General features: G+C 40.3%; 1 protein-coding gene across 11 annotated transcripts in view; it reads left to right on the forward strand.

Moving 5' to 3' along the window:
- The window catches only part of stxbp5l (syntaxin binding protein 5L), a 165,006-nt gene that overhangs the window by 52,975 nt on the left and 88,058 nt on the right, over positions 1-23,973 (forward strand). For all 11 annotated transcript variants that reach the window (XM_054788200.1, XM_054788203.1, XM_054788201.1 and 8 more), the window contains exon 3: positions 17,082-17,163. In XM_054788200.1, coding sequence (XP_054644175.1) covers positions 17,082-17,163 — 82 coding nt within the window. The remainder of the gene's footprint in view (positions 1-17,081; positions 17,164-23,973) is intronic.

Below are 23,973 nucleotides of genomic sequence, written 5' to 3' on the forward strand. Positions count from 1 at the left end.
CAGAAACTCGGATCACATTTTAAAACAAAGCAGTAACTCTTGCAGCAATTAAGCATGGAAGTCATAATGTAGTTAAACTAATGGCGAATATGCATGAACCCTCAAATTGTATTCAGTAGCAAAATGATCATAAAATCACACAATGTTAAATAACCTTCATAAACTTTCAATCTATCTATGGTTTGTAATTAAATGATATAAAGTCATCAGAACGAGCCAGAAACGTACACAATATTCAATAATACAGTTTGAATGTTGCTGGTTTGATCCTCAGTCCTCCATGACCATGTTGAAGTATCCCTGGGCAAGATAATGAACCCCCAGTTGCTCCTGATGCTGCGTCATCAGTAGGTAAATGTGTCAAAGTGTCAAATCGCTTTGACTGACTACCTTGAAGTTAGGAAAGCTCTGTACAATTGAAAACCCATTTACCATTTACCACTTCTCTTATCAACTTCGATGTGTTTGCAGAGGAGTTGCTAATGCTATTTTTATCGACTATCTTCTTTTTTTATCAGCAATTTTCCCCTTCTCAACTTAAATATTAATGTTTAACATAACTCCTGCCTAATCGCCTGTCCTTCTATTTTCCTGTTTTTAGCTGACTTCATTTGATTATATTTATGATAACCATTATTATATTCCAGCCCTCACCAGCATTTCCTGCATCCATTTGTGTTTATCCCCACATTGTCTCTCCTTCGATGGGCAGGCACTGAGGCAGGCAAACAGGCAGGCAGGGTGATGGGTCATAATGATGGTACTGTCTTCTGTAAAAATCCTCCTGCAGGCGGCTGAATCAATATCTGTTGTTGTCAACCTGCATCTTATCTAGACAAAGTGACAGACAAGGCTATTGGCTCTTGATGCCTGCACAGTTTTGGAGCGTTGCATTTGTGTGCTACTCCAATCTGCTTGTTGAGTGGCAACGCATGTACCCTGGAAGACTTGGCCACAGCAGGCCCTTTTGTTAACCTCACATATTCTATGGAGCAGAAAATCTTGCTGGACTTGTCACTGCAGTACTTGACAAAAAGCCCAGCTCTGCCATTTTAAAAGGCCACAAGAAACACACCCATGCACAAAATATTGATAAAAGCCTTGAGCTCTCTATATTTGTGCACTGTTCCAGTTCTCTAACGTGAAGAGTTACACTAATGGTCAAATGTTTTAGTACTGAGGTGCACTTTATGGTGCATGCATCCCTCTTCCTCAACCAGAGCCACCATGAAGCTTTTTCTGCAGCTTTCATGATGTTGTTCATGGCTCCTTGTTTGTGCAGCCCACAGATCCATAGGAGTCCCAGGAGGATATAGAGACTGGCCTACATACACTGGCCCCTGTAAATACACCTCAATGGGCTTACAGATGGCCTTCCACCCATTCCTCCAACACTAAGCCACCAGGTCATCATACTTGGCCTTCTTTCCTTACAGAGCTTTCTCCATTTCTCCATTCTTCCCAGAGGACAGTTAGCTCCAGTAGCACCACTTGCCCTGGACATCAAGACCTTGTCTGGCCAGAGTGTTTTTGATGCATTGATGTCCGGTAATCTCAACTGTCTTCCATGGTCAACCAGCCGCTGCCAGTCCCTTGCTGTTTGTAGCTTTGGGGGCTGGGGCTTCTCACCTGCTCGAATGAAGGTGATGGTACGCTTGGAGGGGTATTGCCACTTGCTTCCAGTGCAAACGGTGTCTGCGGCACCTGCCGACCAGCACCTGGTCATGGCACCAACGATACCAACCATTTCCCAAGGCATCTGAGTAGCAGCTGAGGATGTGTTCTAAAGATTCCCTAAACAGAGGAGTCTTAAAGTGGTATGGCTGCATCTTCCTGTAGTTCGTACTGTGGAACACAGAACCAAAACGACTTCCACAGCATTCTGGTATAGTTGGTGAAAGAAATGTAAATTAAAACATTTAAATTTATAAACCAAAATAGTAGTTAGTTCTTCTCTTCCTTTGTATGAAGAGTCAATATTTCAGGCTCCATGGAGTTGGCTGTGTTGAGAGATCACACAGGGGCAAGGTAACCATGTTTGGACAGGCTGATTTATTGAGGTGTACGTTGTGTACCAGTTCAGAGACTGGCAATCATCAGCTGTACAACATCAGCCTTCCCTTTCATTAATGCTAATCCTCTATGGGGTCAGGAGAGCCTCTTCTAAACCCACAGACTATCAAGCGAGTGTAATCTCTTCAATCAGTACTGTTAGACAGAAGACTGCCACTTTCAGTTTTCATGTATTATTCAAACCCTATTAGTGTTGAATTTAGATTTACATTCGTACCTCAAAATTGAACCTCTCAAATGGCTGAAATATTTTTGGAAACATTTATCGGAAAAGCCTCAAATCTTGAACAAAAACCTCACCCATATGTTCAGGGTCTTTGCGTCTGCGCCGAATGCCTCAAATTTTTTGTCCACTTTTAGGCACACTCCCTGCATTTGGCGGTGCATTGCAACGCAAATTGTACATTTCCTCCCTCTGACTTGTGTATCATGTGGGAAATTGATATAACACTGTACCAAACCGAAGCGTCCGTACCAAAGAATCAGATTATGAATACACACAGGACAAACGTGGAGGTACATTGCTTTTTCATAGATTGAATTTGTCCTTTGTTTTCGCCAATTAGCAAAGACAACTGACTGGGTTCAACTGACTTTGTGAGGCACTCAATCCCCCGCTCCACTGACATTGGCTCTCCTTTCTATTGACTGTTGTGTTTAAGTTGCAAGTCGGCTGATTATTTTTATAACAACAATCTGGACCTGCATTGGCTGTTCTGTCCTTTCTCATGAGGCAATGCACTTGTGCAAATGTTTACCTAATTAGAAGCCCCGAGTCTCTAATTACATTTCTACTCGGAGGTCATTTGTTTTGTCTTAATTCTTTTGAGCTGGCCCCTGCATATATAACACCATGTCGGCGCTTTGTCTTGACTTAGAGGTGGTGTTTTGAAAGGGAATGACATAATACATTCATCCTGCTGATTTTTAAATGTCATCACATAATGTTGTATTTCTATTGATTTCTGTTGATCTGGACAAACACTAACCACCTGAAAAACTTGTAATCCACCCACACTGTAATTGGGGGTTGTGGAAGGAACCAAAAATTGAAGAAAATGCAACTTTTTTGAGAGGTCTGAACATTTTGTGAAATCTCATTATTTCGGCTGGCTTCCCATGCTGTCATTGGAGGTCCCAGCAGGAACATGCCACTTTTTTGAGATATTGGTACATTACAGTGATCTAATTTATCCATCTCGGACAGGAACAACATCAAATTAAAAGAACAAAAGGAATACAGACCCACCAGCCCTTCACCAGTATGAGCCTGGAGTTGTTTTTAAGAGAGAAGATTGAAATGTCACGGTTTGCGCCCACATTCCAAACACATGCATGTTAGGTTAATTGGCGGCTCTAAATATTGTCCATTGTATTGTATTGTATTGTATTGTATTGTATGTACTTTATTTATCCCACAGCGGGGAAATTTACTTGTTACAGCAGCAAGCAAGCAAGACAAGTAAAGAGAACAGTAAAGTAAAGTAAAGTAAAGCATCGTGACTACAACATGGTTCAGGTGGTGCAGGTGTTGTAGAGCCTGACAGCGCTCGGTATGAAGGACCTGCGGAACCTCTCCTTCTTACACCGTGGGTGTAACAGTCTGCTGCTGAAGGAGCTGCTAAGGGAACCCACAGTGTCATGTAGCGGGTGAGAGGTGTTGTCCATGACGGATGTCAGCTTAGCCAACATCCTTCTCTCCCCCACTTCCTCCACGGAGTCCAGAGGACCGTCCAGGACAGAGCTCGCTCTCCTGATCAGCCTATTGATCCAGCTCCTGTCCCTGTCCGTGCTGCCCCCTCTCCAGCAGCCCACAGCATAGAAGATGGCTGAGGCCACCACAGAGTCATAGGTATGAATGTGAGTGTGAGTGATTGTTTGTTTATATGTGCCCTGCGACTGGCTGGAGACCAGTCCAAGTTGTACCCAGCCTCTCACCCGAAGTCATCTGGAACAGGCTCCGGCATAACCCTACAACCTTTGTGACGATAAACGGCATAGAAGATGGTTGGATGGAAGATTGTAACGTCGTTGTTTGATGTGTGTGATAACAAGCAATGTGTTAGCAGGAGTTAACTTGATGTTTCGCACAAATATGCACATTAGCACTCAATAACATCATCAAACCTTACCTTTATGCATTCCCACATAGTATCAGCATCCATCCATCCATTTTCTATACCGCTTATCCTCACTAGGGTCGCGGGTATGCTGGAGCCTATCCCAACTGACTTTGGACTTTGAGGCGGGGTACACCCTGGACTGGTCGCCAGCCAATCGCAGGGCACATATAGACAAACAACCATTCACACTCACATTCATACCTATGGACAATTTAGAGTCGCCAATTAACCTAACATGCATGTTTTTGGAATGTGGGAGGAAACGGACGCACTCACAGGGAGAACATGCAAAGTCCACACTGAGATGCCCAACGGAGATTCAAACTCAGATCTTCCCGATCCGATCTCCTGACTGTGTGACCAACATGCTAACCCCTCGGCCACTGTGCGGCCTAGTATCAGCATTTGGGACCAAATATGAGACGAAAGAAAAACAAGAAAAATACAGTATAGCAGTTAGCACACGCGCATGACTATGGTGCATTCAAGGACCGTCGAACAAAGTTGGATGGGTCCCCGCTTACAACAAACAACATACACGTGCAAAATCTGTGGGATTTTTAACTGTATATTATATTTTGAAAAAAGTAATGGCACATATTTCCAAAATTGATATGCATTTACATAAAATTGTATTTAGTTATTGACAAATATATATATTTTTGGTTGGGGACCTCTGGCCTATACTTTTTGATATATATACTCTTTCGCAGAATGCCTCGCCTTTGTGTCCGCTTTTAGGTAGACTCACACTCACTTGAATGGTCCGCAAGGTGGATTGCAGGGCGGACCGAACAGTACTAAACCATGTACTATACCATGCCTAGTGTGTGTTGCTTTTTACGCCACATATTATATAAATCCACTCGCCTGTAGGGTGGCCTGATTTTTTTTTTCTGTTGAAATAGGAAGAATATTTATATAGCAGACATCCTCCAGTTTCAGAAGGAACAATTTCCTTCCCTCTCAACAGCCTATCTGCAGGTTAATTACTCAGTGAACTGCTCGTTTGGATACAGCCAAGAGTGCACAAAAGCCAGAGTGTGTGTAATTGCTGGTAGACAAAGACGGCAGTGACAGCGGCTAACAACACGAGCATCCAATATTTCTCAAAATTGTACTTCAGCTGTCAAGCACAAATATTCCAAATTTATTGACGAAGGGTTTTCAAACTTACAGCATCAGTATACCAACACCTCTTCCAAGTTCAATACAAGCAGCATTATGCTACCGTAGTCTCCACAGTAAGTTATATATCTCCAGGTATATAACAGTATATCACATTTATTCATTTGATGAGTATGTTCATTAATGGATGGGAATACACCACATGGCTGCAAGCTTGTGTGGCAATGCATGGGGCTGTGGCTTCTATGTGGTGTAAAGATGGAAGCTGGTTACATTTGTCAGATGGAGTGAAAACTGGCAGCTGGCACATGTTGGATGATCTTTTATCAATCTAGTATTAATGTGTTTCACAAATGTATTTTCTTTGCACTGGTAATACATGCTGGTCGGTACAGTTCAACACATGTATAAGGACTAATTGCTCAATACTGGACTGGAGGACGAGATTTGGTGAGTCCACGCTCCACAGGTTAGGAAGGGCAACACTTGCTTTGTCCTGAGTGCTGGCAGCCTACGCTCTTCTATTGATTTGATAGTCCATTTCTACTCGACTGTTAGAGATTGCACTTAATGGCAGACTATTGTCATGGATGAGAAAAGAGAGGAACGTAGATGATGTAGGTGTTCGGCCATTATGTTGTCTGCTATGATGGCATGTTTTGCTCTAACCCTTGACTGTCACAGCAAGCGTGCGTTTGAAGCCAACACATGATTAGACTCCACCATTTGTATACCAACTCTGGCTAAACATGTGCACTTAAATCAGCCCTTCAAACATCAGTTGTGTGCACTTTTTCAAAAAAGTTAAAATACGTGGTAGTTGACAGGTCTGAGACAAAACACAAGCAGACTGTAATCATGCATGCACATCCTCACTGCACAACCCCGCTTTTTTCCACATCCACTCTGCTGCATGATGATACTCAAATCTAAATTACCCGACCTCTCTCCGCTGCTTTACCACTATTATTAAACACACACAAAATAGTTATCATAAACCTCGCACGTACATGCACGTACTCAAGCAAAGATGTGAAAAAAAACTATTAAAAAGTGAGCGTGGGTGGAAATAATTGCTATTCCTACAGATGATAGTTTTAATGTGGAGGGGGAGCAATACGGAAAAGTAGACCTGGAGCTCATGCTGGGATCAATCCACTATTAAATTGCTGTCATGTGACTCTTCGCAATGACATGCTTTGATCAACAATTTTTTAAATATCAGCTCTGAACTGCGCACAAGCTCCAGGGATTTAACAAAGTATACAATTTAGATTTATGTTTGTAAATGACATTTTATATACACTCCTGTATATGAAACGCCACATTTAAGACCAGTTGAAAAACTGCAAAAATGTACATTTTGCACTGTTGGATCTTAAGGAGGTTCTCAGTCGAGCGTCAAAATGCAAAAAAAGAAATGGGAGTAAGACAAAAAAAAAAATCGAGTAAGCAATTTGTTGCAAACACCATTTAAGGTGAAATGTTCTGTTCATCAGATGGTCAAAAGTTTCAGACCATAACTAAAAAAAAAACTGATTCCCCCTAAAATAGAAATACAATTTTCAAAAAAGGACTCAATAATGAGTAGCGGCACAATTCTTGTTACCTCAAAAATTGGTTTGGGCATGCTTGATGCCAGTGTTTCCAGGAGGCTAGTGGGAATGTTGCTCCAGGTGGTGAAGATGGCTTTACGGAGGGCATCCACTGTCTGGAACTGATGTCCATTTTTCTAAACTTCCCTAGCCATCCATCCCCAAATGTTCTTAACTGGACGCAGGACGGTCCAAAAGAGTGAGCTTATTCCTCTGGAAGAAGTCATTTGTCAGGCGGGCATTGTGAACTGCAGCTTTGTCCTGTTGAAAAACCCAGTCATTACCACACAGACGAGGACCTTCAGTCATGAGGGATGTCCCTTGCAACATCTCCAAATAGCCAGCTACTGTTTGACGCCCCTGCACAACCTGAAGCTCCATTGTTTCATTGAAGGAAAAAACACCCCAGATGATGATGGCACCTCCTTCACTGTGCTGTGTCTCCTTGTCATGTCAGTAATGCTGGAAGCCAGCAGGGCTGTCAAGTTTCCATTTTTTCTCATCAAAGAATAAAACTTTCTTACACCTTTCAATGTCCCGTGATTGATGCTCTTGTGCAAATTCCAAATGGACAATTTTGTGGCTTTGAAAGAGAAGAGGTCTTTGAAGACGTTTTCAGTTCTTAAAACGCTTGTCTCGCAGATGCCGTCTGATAGTTATTGGACTGGGCTCGGCACCAGTAACAACTGTCATTTGGGCCGAGGATGGTCCTGAGTCTTGACGGACAGCTAATCGGATCCACATGACATATTTTGGGGTCTACCACTTGACGTTTTTGCTCCAGAACACTCAGGATCTTTGAAGAAGTTTAAAATTAGTTAAAATTAAATTTAAGCTTAAAATGACTGTCTTACTGCATCCAACCTCAGCATCAATGGTGCACTGCGAGAGCCCTTGCTTATGCAGCTCAACAATTCGACCCCATTCAAAGAGATAAAGCTTTTTTGCATTTTGCCAAATCATGACAGTGTGAATACGTGACAGAAAGTGACACTGAATCCACATTTTTGCCATGATTTTGGCTTTTAAAGGTTGTGATCTTAAACTTTTGATGAGCAGCCTATTTCAGTTCAATTTCAATTTCAGTGTTCAATGTTTGTTTGCAATAAAATGCCTACTCAAAAGGTTTTTTTTTGTCTCACTCCATTTCTTCTTTTTAAATTTTGAAGCTCTACTTATAACCTCTTTAAGATCCAACAGTGCAAAAAAATGTAAATTCTTGCAATTTTTAAACTGGTCTTAAAATTTTGATCAGGAGTGAAGTCAGGGTAATTGCAATAGGGAATGGTGACCTTTAGCAGTGCATACAATAAGGTGACTAAAGTAGTGACAAGTTGGAAATAGCCAGATGACAGTAAAGAGGCCTGTTGGAGGGTATGACTCATTATCAGGGATGCGGAATAAAGCGAACATGCAGATTACAAAGGGTGGCCAGATGGCTCAGCCGCAAACCCAGAACATTGCGAGACAGTATCCGATTATATGTTCCACTGGTATAAAAATCAATGTTATTGCGCAGTCAACAGCACAAACAAGTGTGTACTGTAAAGGCATTGCTGGGGTTTGTGATGTTCCAAATATGCAGATTAGAGCATGTTAATTAACTCCAGCAAGCACCTGGCTGTAGCTGCCTGTAATGCTTACCTGAGTACTTAATCCACAGACAATTCTAGACAAGTGTGCGGGATACATTATATCTCTCTATCCCACCACTGTTAGTTGTCTTTGTTGGTTCCTGTTAATAAGCACTCTCCATTGCACCTGCACATTTAGAATTCACTGACTTAATTGTGTCCAGCAATAACAATGGTGACTGATTTACACGACATTTACAGGTGGTTTTCTTTCCGGAAATGAAACGAGCGATTTCTTGGACAGGGACTTACAATGCCTTTATAACGACCCATGGGTCAATGGGTGTTACCAATCACCTTAAAGTTCTATCCACTGCAGTGTAAATCCTAATTATCAGTCTTAGAATGTCGGTCTCAGCATATTCACCAACTAAGGCACTAACAAGAGGTATCTTGGTATCTGGTATAAGAGAAATAAAGTACATGTACTCATATTGATTCAATAGTTGGAATTCATTTTACACGTATTTTGGGAATAAATGAATTTAAGCATCAAATACATTTTTGGAGCCGAAACAGCCAGCTCTTTTTTAGTCTCTTTTTAACTGGCTCCCTTCAAAGAGATGACATTTCCATCACTAAAACACGTGCCTTTCAGAAACACCCATTTAAACAGTATCCTTATGGAAACAGCAATTAAAACCCAGGTATTTATCTTGATGTCAGTTTTTGTTTAGTTTTATTATGAAAGCAGATGTTACCACAATGCAACTGCAGTAATCAACAGTTGCATTGCAGTGTTTATCTTCTGTATGGATGTAGGCAATTCACCTTCACATCAGCTTTGTGTTCTGGCAGTGTCTCGGTTGTTTTGATGTGGCCCCGAGTGTGATGTGATTTTGAATGCAACGCAGGCTTGTCAGCAGGAGAGTGATGCAGACTGACATTAAAATTATTTCAATCTGCTGCCGTACACTTCCTTTTAAGTCCTTCTATCATGCACATATAGTACAATGCTTTTTCTATCCTTAAGTGACTGAAATCAGTGATGGTAATTACATGTATTTAGTCATGTTTATGTCTTAACACCCCTTTTTGAGACTGGTCCTTTTGGAATATCTCTGGTAGAAAAGCTACAAAAACAAAACATGGCGAGATGATCATAGCTCGGATCGTGCAATGTTAGCTGCCATCTTGCGTGGCGTCATGGCATGGTAGGTGTTCACACTCCAATCTTTTGAACGACTTTAAACTATGGCTGTCAAAAAAACCCCATCTTCAGCGCAGAATGACTCTATATCTTGGAAAGGTCTCTGGCAGTGAGTTTCAGGAAGTTTGTCGCACATGCCTTAATGAGCAGTTGATCGGGTAGTGACAGGCTGCAGAACCAAACAACTCAGTATACAAGATGCTTATCAGCACGTTGGCCTTCTCAATGGGAAATTTGAGTACACAAAACCCCATGATGGAACAGTCGACTCTCACACTCTGCAGGAAGGCCTTTTCTTTTCACCGAAGCACTTCCATCTTAAGATACCACATTAACACGAAGCATACGTAGGATTCTGCTAGAACTTACAGGCGCAGATTTAGAACGGGGTGTGGGGGGTGTACACCCCCCCGTTTTGAGGCACCCACGATTTTTTTTGCCACAATAAAAGTGAATAAAATGATAAACCATCCTGGATTCCAGTCACCCAGTCCCAGTGAAGGTACATGTATGTCTAAACCGGTACACGTTGATTTATTAGTACTGCTGCTAGTACCAAGACAGATCACCCCAGGCCACAGTCAGTCAACTGGTGGTGGACGCATACGCCAGAATGCAACCGAGACGCATGCTATTCCAGAACCCACTGTCAGGCTGATAATTTACATTGGACATTGAATGTGTGCTGTACATGGCTATTCACGTGGAGGTGCAAAATAAAGGTTCTGGCATCATGACTATAAGGAAAACTGTTGTCTATTCTCAATGAAAATTAACCAGAAAAGCGATGCCCAGTGACTTAAAATTATACTCAAATCCTCAGAATTTACAGCTGCTTCAAATTGGAAAATATTTCAGGAAATTGAGCTAAAATGGGTTTCTCCTAGTACCGGTAATTTTATAAATGGAATGTTTTGGCTTAAACGATATATTCCAAGGATAAAAATAACAACAAACTCTTGAAATTAAGGACATAAAATTGGCCTCAGATATCACTAAATTGCAGGAAATGAGGTCTAATTTAAAACAATTTTCTGGGGGAGGGCCCCTAGACCCCCCCCTCCATTTCCAGCGCCTCGGTCTACGGCCTCGGCCACACCCCCCCTTTTAAAAAAAAAAAGCTAGATCTGCCCCTGACTTACGACAAACCACCTCATGGAACATCAGGGCCTCAGTAAGTCTACCTCAGTCAAATTGCCAAGTGGATTGCAACAGAGTCGATTTTATAAAGTAATAAAATGAAAGCTCTTTAATCGTGATTAATCAAAATTAATCCACAGCAACCCTGTGATTAATCTGACTACGAAATGCAAGTACTACTTTAAACATAGCTTCCTCTATGATGTTGGTTGGAATCCATATTGTGGGGGATATGTACCTTTAGGATTTTTCCACTGAACATTTTTGGATCCCTGAAAAAAACCTGAAATCTAAGCAAGTGTATGAAGGTCACAAATACATATTTTTGACCTTATTGTAGATTTTTTCCACCCATTCACTTTCCTATGTTAGACCAAGTTGCTTATTTTAATTGATATGTGCTCAAATCTAAGATATAATTAAAATAAGCAAAATAACCTGCCAATAAGAAGGATTCACTCGTTTCAAACAATATAAAATTTTGCTCGGATTTCAGTTTTCTCAGTGTGTCTGTGGAATATTGTTGGATCGTCACTTTTTTGATGTATGTACCCCTATGGTTTGTACCCAGGCCTTGCAATATACACAAACACACATAGGTTGCAGAGGAAGGCTACTAACCAAGTTATTGTCATGCTTATGACACAGCAGCTGGAGGCTGAGAAACCTCAACATTTAAACAATAAAAAAAGTATGGTAGGGCTCTGCAGAAGCCATTTTGGGGTTGGCAAGAGAGGAGAGTAATGCCGCAACCTGTGGGAGGTGTTAAAAAAAAAAGTGTCCATGCCCAAGGGTAAAGATCTAACACACTCAGCAGGTTTTCTGGAAAGCTCTCTGTTCACTTCCCCTACTGCAGTCTTTCTCTGCTGGCTGCACCCAGGGGCATAGCACCAAATTCTGGGCCATCATACAAAAGTCTCCTGAATGGTCTCCCTGAGTTTGCAACACCAAGCCATAAAGCAAACATTACCATTCATGAGTCCAACCAGGTGGAATGAACCATTTTGCGTTTTAGCAAGGTGGGTGTAGGTGGCCTCTGAACGTCTTAGTTTGTTTCAAGCAACTTCATTATTGAACTTACCTTGAATACCTCGGTTTTCGTACGCCCTGGTATTTGTAGGATTCGGCTTTCAGTTCAAATTATTGCCACGAATATGTTAGTTGTCTTGGTTATCGTACGGACAAAATGTGCACCTCACAAACCAGTCACTTTGCCTGAGTATCATTCCGCGGAATTGAGTGCCCACAAAGCATCCAAACATTGGTGACTCAATTTTCTGTGACAAATGAATATTGGTTCTTTTAGAGTTGGGACACTATAGATAGATTCCAAATAGGGAATCTTTTAATCATCATTATTATATATGTGAGGGTGGTTAATTTGTTCATATAACATACACACACAACGATGAACATGATCAATAATAATGAGAAGAACTGAGATTTTAACCTTGGACCATGTAAAAACATCCATCCATACATCTGTAACCAAATATTTAAACATAAAACCAACATCTAATCCTAATTTGTCTCCCTCCCCCTAGTTCTGTCGCACGAGCGGGTTCAATTGCTCTCTTCCGTGGCCTGCTACACTCTCCGGTTACTACTCATATTGCAATTCATTACGGCTTTACACGTTTTGTTCTCAAAATAACAGTGCAGATATGTGATTGTGGCTCATAAATGTTACACAATCACCTTGCCCTGAGCTGTTTGCATGATGTCGTGGGTAGCTTTCATGCCAAGTGAGGTGGAGAGAAATCAGAGTTTGAAGGAAGAAGGGGAAGGCAAAGAAGCCACCACAGGGCTACAGCTACTTTTGACATACACGCACACTCACAACACGGGGTGTGGTGTTTGCGTTTTCATTTTCTCGTAACGTCTTCCTTCACAGTTATTGTGGCGTGTACATCCTGTTTATGTACATAATTTGCAAGTTGTTTACTGGACACTAAGCACATTTGCCTCACAGTCAAGTAATCCGGGTTTGAATCGCTGTTGGAGCATCTCTTGAAGGATTTTGCATGTTCTGCCTGCATGTCCTCCGGTTTCCTCACTCATCCCAAAAACACGCATGTTTGGTTAATTGGCGATTAAATTGTTCATAGGTGTGAAGATGAGTGTGAATGGTTGTTTTTTTTAAATACAGTATGTTCTACAAATGACTGACTTTTGACTAGGGGTGTCACAAGACACCCAACTCTTGAGACGAGGCGATGCATGAGATTGGGTCCATGAGAAAGAGATGAGACGAGAGCTTAACAATGACATTTTTAACAAAAAGTACAATGAAAAAATATGACTGGACAATCTGCGTCACAAAACAATACAGGTGCCTTATGAAATGTTTATTGTACCACAAATTGATGCTTGACCCACAAGCAGGATCAGAAATGGACAAAGAAAAGGGTATTTTGAATGGTAAGTTGGGCTGCCAGATGACTCTCGACAAGACCGAAGTTATTTGTATCTGCTGTCGCTGTGAGTTGAGTTGTCACTGTGTATGTTGAGTCTCAGATGCCAGAGAGAAGAGAGAAGGTACTAAAGCACTGTAGGTATTTTTTATTGTCATTTATACAGTGGTACTTTGGCATACGAGTCTCCCACCTGACGAGTGTTTTTTAGATACGCGCCGTCGCTCTTTTTGCTTTTAACTGTGAGCTAAAATTTGAGTTACGAGCTGGCATAGCGGAGGACATCTATTTGGAGGGCTTGTGTCAATGTGACAGCGGAGGAAGTGGGAGAGCACACACACAATGCTCAATGAAGTGGCAGTAAAGGCTTGTGGGGGAATTTATTAGCGCTATTATTAGTATTTATTAGCGATTTATTAGCATTTGTGCTTGAACTGCTGTTTGGCAAAGATGACAGAATAAAAGTTGCAAGTTGCGGTGTCATATTTCCATGCTGTTGGAGTCGCCAAACCAAGAAAAGTGTGATAAAGTGTGTGTAAAACAGTGTATGTGTGTATGTCTCTGTGTTTGGAAGTGAAGTATAAATAAATAACATAAATTTATAGCCTGACTGCACTAAAGTATGTGAGCACAATCCTAGTTCTGTAAAATGACTGTTCTTGAGCAACTTGTCAATATTTAATTTTTCCAACACCCTGTTTTCATTTCACTTAGTTATTAGGTGTTTTTGCAAACCTTTATGTGCAACGATTACATTTCCTGAGATTATTTGCTTAAAGAGAATGATATGTGATGGACAGTTTACCTTACCAATGTCTACTTGTTGTGCATTGTGTTTGCTTTTTGTACACTGAGGTCCAATTTGTGTTGAGCTGTTTAGCACTCGAACTCCCAAGGCAGTCATTTTGACTGTTTTCAAAATTTGCAATGTCATAACTTAGTTTAAAAAAAACCCATGTACCCATAGGACCCTGACTTTTCCTAAATGTGTGTATATTTTATTCTAACATTGTTTTATCATTAAAATTTCAAAACACAAAAGAGATCTGAGTGTTACTACTTTGAATGACCATAGCAGTCAAATTGACTGCCTGCTTTTTACCGGGGATGTCATATTTCACTATTTGCTACATTTTTCCCGCCCTTCCTCCTGCTCTATTAGCTGTTTGTTTTTTATGCTCTGTGAGGCTAAAACCTAGCTATAGCTTCACTCTAAACCCAAGAGAGACAAAAATGCCAAGCAGAAAGAAGGTGACAGCTATGGAGGCTTTAGCCTTGCTTCAGAGAAAATGGTTGCAGTTCAAGTTTGCATGTGTAATTGCAGAGAAGTGTTGTTGTGTCAATTCAATCAAACACTCACTATAGTTTTCATTTAGTGTCCTGATGTGTTTTTTACCTATTCCACCAATTTATTTTGAGATCTTTTTAATGATAATCCAAATTATATACAAAGAGTCAAAATGACTGCTATGGTCATTCTAGTAGTTGCAGAATTCTGGTAGACTGAGTGTTAAAAAAACAGAATGTTTAATGAACAATAATGTGCATAAAGCTAACATTATCCAGTGTCATGTTGATCGGTGTATTAAAACTCTAAAATGGTCTTTCAAAGGTACACTCATTATTGATAAAAACTTCTTTCTACCTGCAGTTTATTTCGATTAATTACGACTTAACTATAGGCAACAAGCAATAAATCTTGTTACATTTTGATTTCACAAGATCTCGAGACCCCCCTACTGGTGACCAATCCAAAGTGTACCCCGGATCTCGCAACTGGTATAGGCTCCAGCTAACCCGCAACCCTAAGTGGTGTAGAACATGGATGGGTTTACCGGACACTGGCCAATCACATAAAACTGATAAGTTGTATGAAATGAAGTTTATTCCTTGTCTGTGTACCACACATTTTCCTTTTTGTTATTGTTTGGCTTGTTGCTTATATATGTTGGCTGTCTTTGTGCGGCCATTAATTGCTGTCTCCTGCTTTGTTTCTTGTCAGACTGTAACACTGATGCTAGCCACAGAATGCAAACACAGCAACGGCACTTTTCATCTTTTATTAATAGTTTAACCTTGGCGCTTTACTGACTGCTATTCTAGTTGTTATTGCCGTTGGTATCTCTGTGTAGAAGTTGAATCTACCTTGGAGCTGTGGACTGTGTAGAGGACCTTGCACTTTGCAGTGATGGCATTCACGTTTGTCAATACAGGATTTAGAGCGAACTAAAGGTTGCGACTCACTCTGCAGTTTGGAAAGTCTATCAACCACACTAGAATGTAGCCAAGCATTGTTCTCTTGGACTGTCCATGTGTATATACTGTTATAGTACTTTGCCTTCCCATTTCTATGCACAGCAGCCTGTTTTTAGTTAACTTTTAACTTTTTATTTTTTGCTCACTCCATAGTTCTTGATATTTACACAGTAGACAACATCTGAGAAATAACGTTTGCTTGAACATGAACATGTAAAAGTAATTTGAATTAGATTCAAAGACTGAACACTGTTTACCTGAATCAGAGAGACAGTCAGTCTGATCTGTGCGGGTATTGTTGCTTCCTTGCCTCGCTTGCACGGATGCTTTCTCCCCCGCTAACCGTAAGTGCCCAGAGGTGGTACAAGAGGAGCAATCATCAAACATCACTGTGCATTTTTTCACTTCTTCAGTCATCTTTTAGAACAGGATTAGACAGTGGACCAACTTTATGTGATACACTAAAACTGCAGATTTGGAGTGGCCTTTTATTGGGGCCAGCCTAAGGTACACCTGTGCAGTTTCATCAGAATCTTTATATGCCACACCCGTGAGGTGGATGGATTATTTTGGCAAAGAAGAAGTGCTCACTAACGCAGATTAATAACAATTTGTGAACAATATTTGAAAAAAATAAGCCTTTAGTGTACAGTCATCCCTTGATGCTTCAAATTTTGCGGCTTCACTCTATCACAGTTTTTCAAAATATATTATTTTTATAAATCATCAGTTTGGTGGTTGACTACGGCCTATTATTCTTTAAACACATTTGACATATTTTTGGCTTAAACTATGCATTTTCAAGTATAAAAATGGCTAAATGAACTAAAATACAAATATAAGGCATTCAGAAGAGGCATTCAAACACATGTTGTGATATGTTGTATTCTACAGTGGTCACTAGGTGTCAGTAATGTTGCATTGATGAGATAATAGCCCCTGCAGGAAGTACTGTACAGAAACCGGAACAAAGAAACAACAACAAGGAACTCTCCCAATGCTGTTGTGTGATGTGTGAGTCTATATTGTTATGTCCTATTTATGTCTTTTATGTCAAATTTTTCTTGTGTCCACAAAACTGCGATTTGGCTGGCGACAGGGTGTACCCCACCTCTTGCTCGACATCAGCTGGGAGAGGCTCCAGCTCCAGCGGCCCCTGCGACCCTAGTGAGGATAAGCGGCATAGAAAATGAAATGGATTGATGTATGTCTACTATATTGGGTAGTACGAGTGTAAAAGTGACTATAGGGGTGTTATTTCATGTCTAGATGGCTCTAATAATGTTAAAAAACACATTAAGAGAGTTGTAAACAGGTTTTCTATGCTCTAACTATGAAAATATTTGATTTATAAATAAGGAGTCCTACTTCGCAGAAATTCACTTATCACGGCTGGGTCTGAACCAGGTTAACCGTGATAAATGATGGATGGCTGTACATCGAAAAAGTGTTGCTGAGTGTGCAATGAAAATGTTTACTATGCAACATGTGCATTATTCCTGCGCATTCTGGGCTGAAGTATTTTTCGGAAATGTTTCAATACATCCTTGACTCTGTGACGTCATCAGACTTGGACGACCTGGGGTGGACTGCTTCTGTCAGCATGAGAGTGGTGCTGCTGTTCTTCAACTTCAGTTCCTGATCAATGAGGTAAGACAGATTCTGTTATAACAGGATTACTTTGTTACATCTGTGATTTTGGCGATATCAGGGACCACTGGGCAATTTAACCGCGAGCAAACTCTCGTTAAGGTTTCCTTCTAGTCTAAGTGGATTTCTTAGATGATTAAGAAATTATGCCAGGGCCCTCATCAGTGCTGGTCGTCAATGCAGTCAGTGCGTGGGCTTTTGCTCTGCCAAGGCTCGCATTCTCCGAGTTGCCTCTTGACATTGAGTTTGATGTATCGACTTAATCTATTAGCACAGAATTGGCCACTTTTCACCAGTGCTTTTGAATAATGAGGGCATGAACCTTCACTATTCTGTATACACATCCCAGCATGTCTTGCCGGTTTCTCTCTTTCATGTCCGTCAGGAAAAACATTTAGGAGAATGACTATTATTATCAGACATTGTGTTAAGCAGGATATTATTAGACTCATTATTTTCTTTGTTTGCCACTTCTGAATGTATTATTTTGCTTAGTGGATTATACATCTAAAAGTGGGAGAGGTGGCTTCTGAGGTTTGGTGGAGGTGGTGGGGGAGCTAAAGTCGTCAGCTAAACAAGGATACCGAAAGTGCCATTCCTTTTATTCAGATTCTCATTTGACTGTTTTTTAACCCATCCCATAGCTGTAGCCTCAGTCCTGCTTGATTGACTTCATTGAGGGCCACATTTCAGTTATGGCTGCCCTCAGAGGGCCGCTTGTAACTCTCAAAATATGTGAATATGAATACGAGTAATTGCCCGTGCATTTGATTATTATGTTTTTACTAACAAATTGATGGATAACTTGCGTTGAAATGAGAAGTGAAGAGAGAATGTCAAAGGTGACAAGCAGACATTCAGGTATTTATTTTTAATAACAAAAAAACTTGGAATATCTTGTTGTATGATCGGATAATATTGAAGTTTAGAAGAACTGCCACCTGTACAATTTTTCTGTCTAAATGAAAGAAAAAATACATTTATAAGGAAAAAGGTGAAGTGCATGATTGGCACACATTATTCATAGGTTTTGATGGGCCACATAAAATAATGTGGTGGGCCACATTTGGCCCCCGGGCCTTGAGTTTGATACGCGTGCTAGAGAAACTTCAAATTTAGTATGTTTGTAACAGTACTTTACATTTTATGGGCCATAAATGGTACATATCTCTTAATTTGGATAATTTATCATAGAATTATTGTCATAGAACATATTTTACAGTTATTTTTCAGCAGTTTGTATCATTGGAACCTGATTGTTTCCTTGAATAACTTTTAAGGTACAGACTGTACAGTACATATCACAAACAGTGCCTCATGGAATACGCTGAGGTTGTCTACCACTATATGTACTTATATTATCACCCCTCTCCACGCTTTCCAGAGTCATTGTGTGAATGCTGAGAAGCCTTCATACACATCCCATTTTTCATCACTGTTTATTCCTCTACTTCTTTCTATTCCGTCTCATTTTCTGTCTGCTCACGCAAAATTCTACACCATTATTTGTCTATTTAGCCCTCTACTTCTTCCTATTTCTAATGCTTTGTTCGCTCACGCCTCCCACATTTCTCAGCCAATTCAAAGTAATCCAACGGCAAAATGTTCAGCTCATTCAGGACACATTGGCTATCTATCAGGTGGAATGGTGGAAAACCATTTACATTTTCATAACATTCTGCTTATTCCAGTGTGACATGGTAGGGATAGGTACAGTGGTTATTTCCTAACTCGATGTGTTGCTGGTTCAGACCGCAATCATTCCACTCATTTATGCATTTCAACATTCAGTCTGCATTTTTACTTTCCAGTATTTCAAGTTCTGCTGTTTTCAGTCTGCTGAAAACAAGTAGGCAAATAAAATGCTGCCCCCTACTGGTGAAAAATATTTATTTCATTTTCCATGACTGTAACATTCCAGTTATCCAACAAGGTGACATGGCTCAGGTAGTAGACTGGTCGTCTCCCTAACCAGTGGTTGTTGGTTCGATCCTCAGTAATCGTTCAATGTGTGTAATCGTTTCTTATACATTTCAGCAATCATTCTCCATTTTTACATTACAACATTTCACATGTTGTCTTTTTTTTGGTCTGGTAACTACTTTAAACCAAACCATTCCAACATCAAAATGTTCTGCTCATTCACAACATTTAGGCTATCTATCAGGACTTTAAATTTTTTTTTTCACATTTTCCATAATTCAATTTTTCTGTGACATTTTTCCCATTTTCCCCAGTTTTTCCAGTTATTTATTGAAATTCACTATATTGAAGTCCAATGAATAGCTTGAAATGGTACAAAGGTAAGTGGTTAAGTTCCAGTTAAAAAAAAAAGTTAAAAAAAGGTACCCAAAACTGAAAATAATGTGTATTTCAGAATTATACAAAAAGGCCTGTTTCAGGGACCACAAAATGGGTCAACAATTTAAAGCTGTTCTGCAGAAATGGAGGTTGATCAAGCCTTGGCAGTTGGTGCAACTAATTCCTACAGGTGTTCCAAGTTCTGGAGTCCTTACTACCTCCTCTGTCTGAATAAAAACAGTGTTCGGAACAAACTGTGGTACTATACCCTTGTGAACATCAGTTGAACAGCATTGTACTGGAGAAACTAATTTGTTGCTACAAAAATGGCAAGAAAAAAGGGGAATTAACAATGGAAGAGAGACACTTAAAAGTGTAGGTTTTTCCTCCAGAGAAATTGGAGTGTTCTAAAAAGCTTGACCGGTCGTGTATATGAAAGTGGTTGTAATGTGTACCCGATTAAATTGAAATTTTCAGAGATGAAAGACACCGAATACCTTTCCAAGCAGGATATTTAATGACATTATAAATGGGTGCTAAGCATATATGGGTGGTCCTCGGTTTACAACGTACCATTTTACAATGTTTTGTGGTTATACTTGCGTTCCCATAAATTTAAATGGTAAACACGATACTCGCTCAAGAACTCGTTTACGCACCATGCGCAGCACAAAGGCCTGTGCCTCGTGGCCAGATGAATGCACTGTGTGTGTGCATCGCTTTTAAGTTAACTTTTTGGACTTCACTACAGAGTGCGCCAACGAAAATGAAAGCCACCACCATGGGAGTGAAAATGAACATTGTTTAAAAAAAATATTGGTCTCTCTTTTAGTAAAAAAACTAAAACTCGACTTCCGTCACAGCGTAGGAACACAGAACGCATTTGTGACCCAAGGACCACCTGTATTGGGTATTGGGTTCAAGGTTAGTGAAATATATCCGAGACGTTAGAGCAAACACGAATGCAAGGGGGAGCACTCGTGGGAGCACGGGAGATAAATGGAAGCAATATATCTTCAGCTTTGAGCAGTGTCTAGCAGAGCTAATACAAAATTAAATACAGAAAAATCTTTAGTTTGCGCCAGAGGTGAGCAAATCATCTGTTCCTCTTTTTGTTTTAACCTTTTGTAGATATACAGCAGACATTATCCAGTTTGCCGACTCAGTGACTGAGTGTGTTATTTGAACAAAAACACACCAGAACTTGCACAAGTTCTGGAGTCCTTACTACCTCCTCTGTTTGCATAAAAACAGTGTTCAGTGTTGTCGAGTCCTATTTTTGATCAATGTGATTTTGCCTTGCTGTGCTTTGGTCGATACATCAAAATGATTATACCATCACGGAATTGCATAGCTGACTGTCACATCATGTCTTTCACTAACCTCTGCTTGCTATCTGCTGGGGATTTTCTCGCCCCATTTTTCCACTTATCCCATTGGCAGTTTTCATTCGGTTTTCTCCCCTCCCACTGTGGTAAATACAAATCAGCAGGACATGGTCTGAAGCTAAAGAAGCCATGCCAGTAACTTATCAATGTGATAAAAAGCCATGCAGCTTGGTATTGCACTGAAAATGTATGCGGATAATATGGTGGCCTGTTCAGTGAGCAGATAATACACACCAAAAATTAATAACAGACAAAGCTGCTTTACACTTTTTAATACCAAGATTACATTTTTAATCAGAAACTAATTCTTCCCGGGGCTCCAATCCTAACAGCCTTCTAATGAGTTTGTTGTGGGAATTTCATTGTAAACACATCGTGTTATGTCTTGAATGAGGGTCTAGCAGCATACATTTTTCTTAAGGGATTTGTCACTTTGCTCTTCCAATGATGGTTTATAATATCAGCATCATTAAATGTTCACTTCTGTTGCTCTTGGCAAGATTTTCACTGCTCTGGAATCCTCTTTATGATGAAGTTTATTTCAATGTTTTTATGCAAGTTGACCCATGTTTAAATTACACATACTGTACATACAGTGGAACCTTGGTTAGCATCATTAATCCAGAAGGTCCAACTCTAACCAAAACGTACTCTAACCAAATTCTCCATAAGAAATCATGTAAATCCAATTAATCTGTTCCAAAAAGGCAAAAATGTTAACACAAAACACGTTTTTATAATTTTACAATTGTAGTTTTACATCCATACCATTTTGCTACGCTTATCTGGTCCTGGTCGCAGGGGCAGTAGCCTGAGTCGGGAAGTAGGACACCTCTTCCAGTTCCACCAGGAGAACACCGACACATTTCTAGGCCAACTGTGAGACATAATCCCCCCAGCATGCCCCGGGGCCTCCTCCCGGCTGGGCATGCCTGGAACACCTCACCAGGGAGGTGTCCAGGAGGCATCCGGACTAGATGCCCCTGCCTACTTGATGTGAACAAGCGGTGGCCTCGTCACTCTATTTATTATAGTGAATCCAGCCACCCTACGGAGGAAACTCATTTTGGCCGCTTCTATCCACGATCTCGTTCTTTTCGTCACCACCCGAAGCTCATGACCATGAGGGGGGGTAGGAACATTGATGGGCCGGTAAATTGAGAACTTTGCTTTCCGGGTCAGCTCTCTCTTCGATCAATTCATATAGTACACTTCCATATAGTTTTACATGCAGAAAACTCAAAATTCAAAATACATATAAATGATGAAATGAATAATTAAACATTTAAGGTTACTTTTATCTTCATTGAAGACGTGATTCCTGCTTTGCCATGAGTTATTTTTTGAACTAAGTAGTGTTTCTCCCCTCAAGTCTCTGCTTTTGTTTTGATCATGGCTGCAAAATAACCAAAAATGGAATGAAACATGTTTGTTATTGTTATTGTTTTTTGTTATTGTTATTTTTGAGACTTGTGGCGTAACTGGGTTAGTTAGCAAAGAACTACGGAGTCAACCGCTGATGACGTCATAGAAGATGGACGTTTTGTGATTTAAAAAAATCACATCAAGAACGCAGTTGAACTCAGGCAGTGTGTTAATAACACAACAAGACGCGCACCATATTGTACACTAACCTGAAGAAGTATGGAAACCGAGGCCAAATTTTGCCGTACATTTTCGACGCTAAATGAAAAACACACTAACCGGGGCACGCGCCAACTAAGGTTCCACTGTACTTACTTACTTGTCATTAGGGATGCTCCGATCGATCGGCCACCGATCACCATCGGCCGATTTCCATAAAAAACACGTGATTGGCATATGCCAGTAAATGCCTTTCAAATCGATCGGTGTGCGGCAGCAAACTCTACATGTGTGTTGTGTCATGTAGGGTTGCCAACACCCGTATTGAGCATGCACTATGTCCCGCATTGCCGCGAGAATCAGCACTAGTCTCTAAAACCTCCATGGCTTCAGTTTGACACCTTGACACAGGCTATGCCAATCAATGCCAGCGTGTGTGATCGCTCCCTTATCAAACCTATTGACGTTCGACTTTTCTTGCAACTTTGTTCACATGCTTTGCCTAGCTGTCACAGGCGCCAGCTAGCTAGCTAGAGTTAGACTCCAAATGTGACTTTTTAGCACAGTGACACTTTAAAACAAACAAGCAATGTGGTTAGTTCAGAGCTCGTTTTTGAACTACGGGAAATCTACAAGTGGATATTATGTTCATGGGATACGTACTTTTTCAGTTGTCACAATTTTGGTCTCTTGTCGTCATCATACTAATTATGTCTTGTCCTCAAGACACTATTTGTGTGTGATTGTTTAATGAACATAAACACAGTGTGTCCAGCCTTATGATGGTGATATTATCACAGGGGTCTCCTAGTTCGCCAGGTGATTTTGAGTAACTCACCAAAAGGTCTAAGAATATTTGCTTTAACTCTTAGCAGGTTTTTATTATAACTGTTGAAATCAGACTTTATGCCTTTATATAATGGCAAATGAGCGCAGAATAGCATAAAGACAATGGCCCCACTGTTTGAGTGAAGATCTGCTTGGTAAATAAAGTAGTGTACAATTTAAATGTTGCCACTCAGAAATAAAACAGAAATAGTTGACAGCCCTAATAGTGATGAAAATTGGAGACCCCTGCAAACTGGACACTGAATTCATTTTAAATTAAGTAGGACAGATTTCTATTTAATAGATATTTATTTGAATTATTTTATTCTGTTAATTTTGTTATCTTGAACAGTTTATTTCCCATGTATTCGTATTATATGGAGAGGGTTGTTTCAAATAGTGCAAAAATAAAGGCAAAATGATAAAAAAGACAATCCGCCCAAAAGTTTATTTTTTAATAATCACCTATTTTCCAGGTGTCTAAGGGCACCCTTGGCCAATAGTGCTCATCATAAATAAATTGAAGCATCTACAGTTAATCCATGTGATCGGTATCGGTATCAGTATCGGCCGATCTCACTCATGGATCTGCGGCATAAACCCCTGAGCATCCCTTACTTGTCACATTGTCTCAATTTAATATTTACAGTATTCCAGATGCCAACTTGTCTTTGTTTGGTGTGATTCTTCGCTGAAATGGGGCTTTTTT

The sequence above is a fragment of the Dunckerocampus dactyliophorus genome, chromosome 9 (assembly GCF_027744805.1).
Source record: "Dunckerocampus dactyliophorus isolate RoL2022-P2 chromosome 9, RoL_Ddac_1.1, whole genome shotgun sequence".
NCBI lineage: Eukaryota > Metazoa > Chordata > Actinopteri > Syngnathiformes > Syngnathidae > Dunckerocampus > Dunckerocampus dactyliophorus.